The sequence below is a fragment of the Heliangelus exortis genome, chromosome 1 (genome assembly GCF_036169615.1).
Source record: "Heliangelus exortis chromosome 1, bHelExo1.hap1, whole genome shotgun sequence".
Taxonomy (NCBI): domain Eukaryota; kingdom Metazoa; phylum Chordata; class Aves; order Apodiformes; family Trochilidae; genus Heliangelus; species Heliangelus exortis.
This window is the reverse complement of record NC_092422.1, coordinates 22,146,223-22,154,278: the sequence shown is the minus strand read 5'-3', so window position 1 is coordinate 22,154,278 and position 8,056 is coordinate 22,146,223. Positions and strand designations below refer to the sequence as shown.

Sequence of the window (8,056 nt, the reverse complement as noted above, 5' to 3'; positions counted from 1 at the left end):
CTGTATCATACTCTTCAGTTCATTAACCTTCTCTTGAAGATAGCTTTCCTTGGGACTGGCTGACAATGCAGAAAGATCTCCAGCCAACAGCACAGGAATTTCTGATCTGAATTCAGATTGCCACTGGAGGTTGCTTGCAGAAATCAATGAACAGGGCACAACTATATCTTCAATAGCCAAGTGCCTGAGATCTGTCCAGATCTTTACTGCCACCAAATTATAGCTTTCATCTGACAAGTACACCATAGTAGTGAAACCTGAAAGCAAGAAAAAAGCCTGAATTAAACTTTAAACCTTTAAGTAAAGGCTTAAATACTGCAATTTGTATCTATAAAAAAGCCACACACCTCTTGAAAAAGGACAGACAAATATAACGTGCCCAGCTGCATGGTAACAGATGTTTAATGTTCCTTTCATATCTCACACTATCTCCACACTGATTACAGAAAACAACTTCAAAATCCGTGTTCTAGTGCTTAAAAAAATAATATTCCTGTTGTGCTTTTCATTTTTATTCATCAGATTACCTGCCTGTCCCTACCCATGAGCCCCAGTGCCTCATTCCATGGCACTGCACACTAAAGAAGAAACTCAGGTAAGTGCAGAATGCTCCTTCTGCAGATGCTCAACACAGATCTCAGCACTTAGGGACACTTTTCATGCAAAAAGCTAAAGAAAAGCTTCACTTGAGCTTAGAAGCTCCCTTACTAAAATCTTTCCTAAGTGATAAGTGAAGATGGTGCTCCTTTAGGGAAACAGAATTATCTGCCAGTGTGTCACAATGATGGGCTGTATTAGCAGGCCTTCAGAAACCTGAGAGGAAGGTACAACTCTAAGATTATTTTGACTTCTGACATAAATAAAAAATAACTGCTTATTCAGAAGGACATGAATGTGGTCCACAACATACCTGTTCTACTAACAGAAACAACAACTCCAACTAAATCAACTTCAGCACATGGTGGCTGAAAAGAAGGATCCAACAAACTGGTGAACTTTAGAGCCTTTCTTGGAAAAAAAATCTGTATCAGCATCTCCTGTGATACCTGAAGAAACACAGAAGTTTCAAGTTTTTATTTATACAGACTGTGATGTTTGGATGATACATCTTCATGCACTTAGAGCACTTACTGGTAGTTGTAGATACTGAGTCTTCTTTGTTGCTGTTAATTGTATGTTAGCTGAGTCTGATCTCCCTTTGGACTGGGATGCTGAGAGCTGATAGATTCTGTACCTATTGCCTTCCTTTAACAGGGAACAAACATCCAGCAGTGGACGCCAGATACTCAGTATCACTCCTAATGACATCAGATAAAGACACATCAGATGTGCAATACTAACTTGAAGGATTTTAAGAAAAATAAATCCACCACACTCACTACAACCCAAATAAAACTGGAAATATTAACATGCAAGCTACAATATAGTTGCAAAACTCTTCAAATCTGTTGGCTGTGCTTTCCAAGTACCAACCTTTATGTTTTTCTTGCTTTCTGTAGTCTACCACACATAATTTCCATACAATAGACACATCTCTTTTGGAACAACCATTTTCTTCCTGTTCTGCTGACTGTAAAGCCTTCTTGAATTCTTCCTGTATTTGAGTTTGCTTTCTATCATTCATCAGCTGCCTGTGTGCATTCAAAGCTTTTAATTGGTCTTCACTGAGATACTCCTGTAACCCAGGGAAAATGCATTCAGTATCCTTTTTATTAATCAAAAAAATCCCATGAAGATTTTCAGATAGCTTTTTTGTTAAGTGTTTGCCTATTGCAGGCAATTTGTTGTTCAACTGATAGACTACTAGGACTTGAAATGAGGTACAGTAACACAACAGGTGTCACCAGTCTTGACTGATACTCAGATGGTAATTAGTGAGAAGAGCAAATAACTAAGGTGAATATTTGATATAATAGGCATGCTTGCCTGTTTTGTAAGAAATATTAAGAAAAAATCTGTAAAAAGAGGGGAGTCACACCTCTCAGCTGGCTGCTATCTGTGACCTGACACAGTGATTTACACTAAAATGCACCAGGAGTGTTAACTTTCTGACCAAGTCTTCAAGATCCTAAAGCCTTTACATGTAACACCACAGAGATGCATAACATTTTATCAAATAGAGTCACAGACTGTATCTCAAAAAAGTAGCAAAATAAGTAGTAATTTAATAGATGATTTTAGCAGGAGGTACTAAATTGTAAATTTAGTATTTCAAGCATTTCAAAATTAGCCCCATGGGATTTAGTTACCTCCATACAGCCAGGATCAGATGCATTCTGAATTGCTTCATAAAGTTCAGCACCATCTTGCAAATTATGGATTTGCTGTCTTGTGACCATGCGTGACCTTGGTGTTCTTCTGCTGGCTCTCTCTGGTGAAAAAGAAGTCACTGTGCTGAGTACAGCAATACACTTCAAAAGTGAATAAAGAAATAATTATGTAAGAAGCACAGTAGTATTTAGGCCTGCCTTGCCAGAATAAAAATACTTCCATGTAGGAATCAATACACATGTGTATATATACACGTACAAGCAGGAAAAAAAAAAAAATCTTTCTTTCAAATTCAACATAGATGAGAATATTACACAAACTCTGGGGAAACCAGTATCAATGTCTGTGCTTAGGAGAGGGTGATTTAACAGCCTTCCATAAAACTTCATTGATACTTGGCCATATTTTCTGTGTGTCTGTCTGTTCCTCTCACAGGAAGATAAAGATGTGGGACAGGGTGACCACAGGCCTGCACATGGAGCCTCCTTAGGATACCAACTAAAAGCCAAATTAACTTCATTATATGAAACAATTACCCTCTTCTCAGAGGAAGTTACTTTGCTGCTAGCATTTTGATGAAATCCTTCAGTGTAGTAGACTCCAGTATAGACAACTTCACCACTCAAACAATGAGGTGACTGATATGTAGAAGTTCCCATCAGTGAACTTAAGAATTACAAAGCAATCTCTGATTCCAGTTAATAATTTACTTTTGTTTTGTTTGGGGATTTTTTAGGGTATGGCTTTATTTGCCTTTTCCTTATTTATGAGGGACTCCAGGTTCTGACAATGCAGTTAGAGAACACCTCAGTTTGTTGCAGATCACCACAAGAAATATTTATGAACAGAGAAGGGCTACTTGGGTGGTAGATACTACCCTGTGAAATTTCAACTCCACAGATCATTACTGATGGAATCAAATCCCCCTGAACCTTCTCTTTTCCAAGCTGAACAGTCCCAGCTCACTTATGTCAGATGCTCCATGCATCTGCTTAAGCATCTCCATGGCCCTTCACTGAACTCCCTCCAGTATGTCCAAGGTATGGGTATCCCGTATTTGGACACAGTACTCCACAACAAGCCCTACAAATACTAAAGAGAGGGTAAGGATGATCTCCCTAGGCCTGCTGTGTGAGGCAACACACCTCAACGTGGTCACTAGAACCCCCAGAGCCTTTTCTGCAAAGCTGCCTTCCAGCTGTGCAGTGCCCAGCATGTACTGGTGCACAGGGCTGTTTGCCCCCAGGTACAAGATTTGCACTTTTCTTTGTTGAACTTCACAAAGTTCTTGTCACTCCATCTCTCCAGCCTGTCACAGTCCCTCTGAATGGCAGGAATGGCAGCATGACCCTATAGTCTGTCAGTCAGTCCTCCTTTTTTCCACCTCTGTATTCATTGTCAAACCTGCTGAGGGCACACTCTGCCCCATTGTCCAGATAATAAATGAAAATGCTAAAATAGGACTGGACCCAGTCTTGGTCCCTGGAGTGCACCACAAGCTACTGGCCCTCAGCTAGACTTTATGCCACTGACCACCACCCTCTGGGCCCAACTGTTCAGTCAGTTTCCAATCCACCTGACTGCTCATACAGCCCTTGCTGGATCTTAACCAGGCAGTGTGAAAGCCCTTACTTAAGTCCAAGTAAGGAATGTCCACTTCTCTCCCCTAATCTACCCAAGCAAGTAACCTCATCACAGAAGGCTTCCATCTTAGTCAACCTATTTCAGTTTCCCCTTGGTGAATCCCTGCTGACTACTCCCAATCACCTTCTTGTTCTTCATGTGCCTGGGAATGGTTTCCAGGATTAGTTGTTGCCTCAACTTCTCAAGGACCAAGGTGAGGCTGAACTGGTCTATACCGAGTTCTCTGGGTCCTACTTTCTCTCCTTTCTGAAGACAGGAGAGACATTTGCTTTGCACCAGTCTACCAGCCACCATGACCATTCAAAGAGGCTTGAGAGCAGCCTCAGAAGGACATCAGCCAAAACACCTTCAGCACTTTTGTGTGCATCCCACCACCAGCCACAGACTTATGTATGTCCTAAGTTTGCCTAAGTATTCTCTACTTGATCCTTTTGCACCAAGGCTATGTCTTCCTTGCTCAATGCTTTCTCCTGGTCTCCAGGGCCTGAGATTCCTGAATGCTGGTGTGAAGGTGAAGAGTGAGGTAAAAAAGGCATTCAGTAACTAAGCCTTCTCCATGTCCTGTTTAATAGCTCTACTGACCTCAGTATCTCCACAGTCCTGCAGTGTTTGTGAGAAAAGGTGTCTAGTGCTCAGTTTTGGTGTCCAGGCCCACTGAGACATATCCTTAGCAGTGCCCTACACTAGATAACACAGTTTCAGATCTTTGAAGAGAATGGAATTAACAATTCTACAACTTTTGAACATCATCTCAATGGTAATTTTTTAGTACCCTGGCTACCAGCAAGTTCAGGAGTTTCCTAGATAGCTGCAAAGCCAAAGAAGTAAGTATGGAACTGCTGTTTCACATTGAAAAGTCTTGATACAGAGGAAGTACAAAACCTAAAAAAATATGTAACACAAAAACAACACCAAAAATAACCCAGCATGCTTTTTGCTTCTCTATCACCAGAGAAGAGTTTACTGTTTCCTTAAACTCTTCTGTAAAACCAAAAAGAAGTTATTGTATTCTGAAACAATTAAAGCTTTACCTTCATGTTTTTCATGTTCTGCTTGGATTTTTGCAAACAGAGCTTCCAGTTTCTTTTGTTGATCCTCTTCATGCTTGGCAGCTTCCCTTTCTTCAGCTCGGCTATTCCGAAATATGTATGAACCAGCTGATGTCTTTTCCATCCACTGAAAAAAAAAAAGATTCAAACAAAAACCAGACTTTTAACTTTTTTTTTAAAATTCTTAACCTCATCTACCTTCATTCTAAAATGCTTTATTAAGCAAAAATGCTTAAAGCCCCAGGTTTAGCACAGAGAAGCAACAAGACAGTGCAGTGAGAGCAGGGTGAGGAAGGGTTGAGTAAATTTTTGAAACAGGCTCTGCCTGCCTGATTAACTGCATGAAGTTTATTTCCTTCCTTATTCACAGTCTGACACCCTTAATTAGGGTTGCTGGATTCCCACACTCCTGATCTCTTGAGGTAAAAAGGAGACTGGCAGCCCAAGTCTTCCTCTTAATTTTGGTATGTTTGGGCAAGAATCTCTACACCAGCACATTAATCTCTTGCTGTAGTAACATAAAAAGCACCACTTTACTAACCCAGCCTGGAAGCCATTTACTTGATGCAGTTACAGATTACAGTCCCCTGTCTGGGACCTAAATAAATGTTAGTTCTATCAGGCAATTCACAAAGTAAGTGCTGCTATTTCCTCCATTAAGGTAATGATCTAAATATCAAAGTATGATCCAAACCAAATATTACTATCACCCTTTTGCAGAATTCATTCTACACTGACCAACAGTTATACAATACTTTAGAAAGAAAGCTATGAAAAAAAAACCCTATATATAACATGCCAAGTGTAACATACTCTGTGAAAAGTTAAAATCTGGAAGTTGTACCCAGGTTAAAATGTTAACATTGAGAGGACTGATTACTAAAAAATATTGTTTCTTTTAGTAGTTGTTATTGTTATAAAAGCATGTAGTTACAGTAAAGTCTGGCTGTAGTCTTTGCAAGGATATTAATTTTAAGAGAAAAAAATGGGTTTCACTTCTACTTGGGAGTTGAAACTGTCAATGCTTTTTTCTCCTTTAAAAAAAAGCACTGTGCTTTTTAGATTACAGAATTAAAATTCAATGATTTCTGGCTTTTTTAAGATGAAAGCAAAGCTATTGAGTGCAAACTGAAATTCTTTTTTTAAGCAGAATACTCTGGGTCTGAAATATTAAATGCATGCAACACTGAAAGAACAACATCTGTACAACATTTTACACATAATGGTAACTTTAAGGTTTTCAGCTCTCTTTATTAGATCTGATTTGAGGAATAATACAGCAATTAAATAATATAATTTAGATCTCAGAGAACCTGTTAGATTATAAGATACTTATACCATACCTGAAGAGGGTAAGTTCTTTGAATAACTACATCAATACACCCCACTGCACCACCCTCGCTGTAAAGCGATGACAAAGGCAAAGGAAAAGGTCTGGGATCCGGATGAAATCCTAGCTGTGTGTGCCACCGGGCACAGCGAGTGCTGTTTGCTGAAATCTGAACATATTTCATGTTGAATGATAATTGGTAGGTCAAAGAGGTACCAGACAACTTGGTATATCTAGAGGAAAGACTGTTTTCACACTTGACGCCAAGAATATCTCATTTTTGCACCCAAACATACTCCATGTTAATTTCAGTTTCTAACTGAAGAACATATTTTAAACAGGAACTAAAAATCTGACGAGTTTAAATGCTCTAGGAAATGTGCCTCTATGAGACAAGCCATTGCTTGGTACCACAGGAGCAATATTTCCATGCTGAAACTTTACTCAGCACTTTAGGTCATCCTCAAATAAGTCAGACTTTCTCCACACCAACACTTCTTACAATCTCTTTTTTTGCCCCCCATTCTTCCTCCAACTTCCATATTGTCTGTGATGGATAAATACTTTTTCTAACCTGGTGCCTAACCAAACTAAGGAGCTGGAATTGACAAAACACACAGCAAAACTTGCCAGAATTTTATATTATAAAGTTCTCTTCCAACCCTACTGAACAGCGTCAGCTACCTAGTGTCATATCTTACAAATCTGGTTATCAAACTTTAACAAAAATATCTGTTTCTTAAGCTCTGACAAAACTCTGTTTACAAAATGTGGCTCAAGTAAATATGCATCTATCACATCTCTTGGTCACATCCAATCAAGCTGAACCAATATTCCATTTTACCTTTAACATAAGGGAATCTGGAGCTTCCAGTGGTGTGCATCCATTCTGAGAGCCAACAAGTTCTGCTCCATGCACTATGATCTTCTGACCGACAGTCAGGCGCCTTCTACGCAAGAGAGCTTTCAGAGGGGGATCCAGAAGAGCTCTAATCCCATACCAGCCATCAGTAACTTCAATTATTGCTGCTGCTTTTTTACTTTCTACATTTTTATTGCTACTGCTGGGAGATACAATGGTGTTTAGTGATATGATTTTAGAAACACAGAGTACCAGTGTTTTACCTGCTGCATCATCTCTCTCTGTTATTTTTTTGATTGCTGATCGTTTACTTTTATCAACTTCTAAATCATACCTGCAAAAAACAATTAATGATACTTTGTTAAAGCAAACAAAATCCATCACATTGTTTTTTCCTTAGAAATAATTGTAGCAAAATACTGTTTAATCAAGCTGCATGACTAAGGACCACTGTAGCAAAGTAAAAGTTATCTAAATATCTGCAAATCACAAATATTGATATGTGTAAGCTAAACAGTACCAGTATTTTGATAAACAGAACATGCAAGGCGCAGTTGCTTATATTGCAATAATTATCAACTAGAAAGCATACAAATTGCATCTCCAAATACACTGCTACACACATACCTATATTTCAACTGCAACAACACTGTTTCTGGTGTCAAACATCTGTTAGCAAATTCATGTGGAAAAGACACTTCCATGGCTGCCAATTTCCATACAATCCACCTGTAGTGATTGTAAGCCCAGGTCTCTGTTATGAGCTTGGGATCCACACCAGGAGTGTCACAGAGGGCCCTGTAAATAAAATGTTAATAAATAAACCTAAAAACCACTGTAAGTTTTTACTTGCTTATTCTTCCCTAGCGTTGTATTTAGTATGTGTACATAGGCAACATT

The 8,056-nt window shown here is 39.0% G+C and overlaps 1 protein-coding gene across 1 annotated transcript in view; it reads right to left on the bottom strand.

The window, feature by feature from the left end:
• Positions 1 to 8,056, bottom strand: part of BRCA2 (BRCA2 DNA repair associated) — a 34,821-nt gene that overhangs the window by 2,763 nt on the left and 24,002 nt on the right. Inside the window, exons 17-25 of the mRNA XM_071736875.1 lie at positions 7,784 to 7,954; positions 7,139 to 7,490; positions 6,308 to 6,463; positions 4,947 to 5,091; positions 2,250 to 2,371; positions 1,474 to 1,675; positions 1,132 to 1,298; positions 911 to 1,046; positions 1 to 257 (exon numbers count right to left, since the gene is read on the bottom strand). Of these exons, the coding sequence (XP_071592976.1) occupies positions 1 to 257; positions 911 to 1,046; positions 1,132 to 1,298; positions 1,474 to 1,675; positions 2,250 to 2,371; positions 4,947 to 5,091; positions 6,308 to 6,463; positions 7,139 to 7,490; positions 7,784 to 7,954 (1,708 nt within the window). The remainder of the gene's footprint in view (positions 258 to 910; positions 1,047 to 1,131; positions 1,299 to 1,473; positions 1,676 to 2,249; positions 2,372 to 4,946; positions 5,092 to 6,307; positions 6,464 to 7,138; positions 7,491 to 7,783; positions 7,955 to 8,056) is intronic.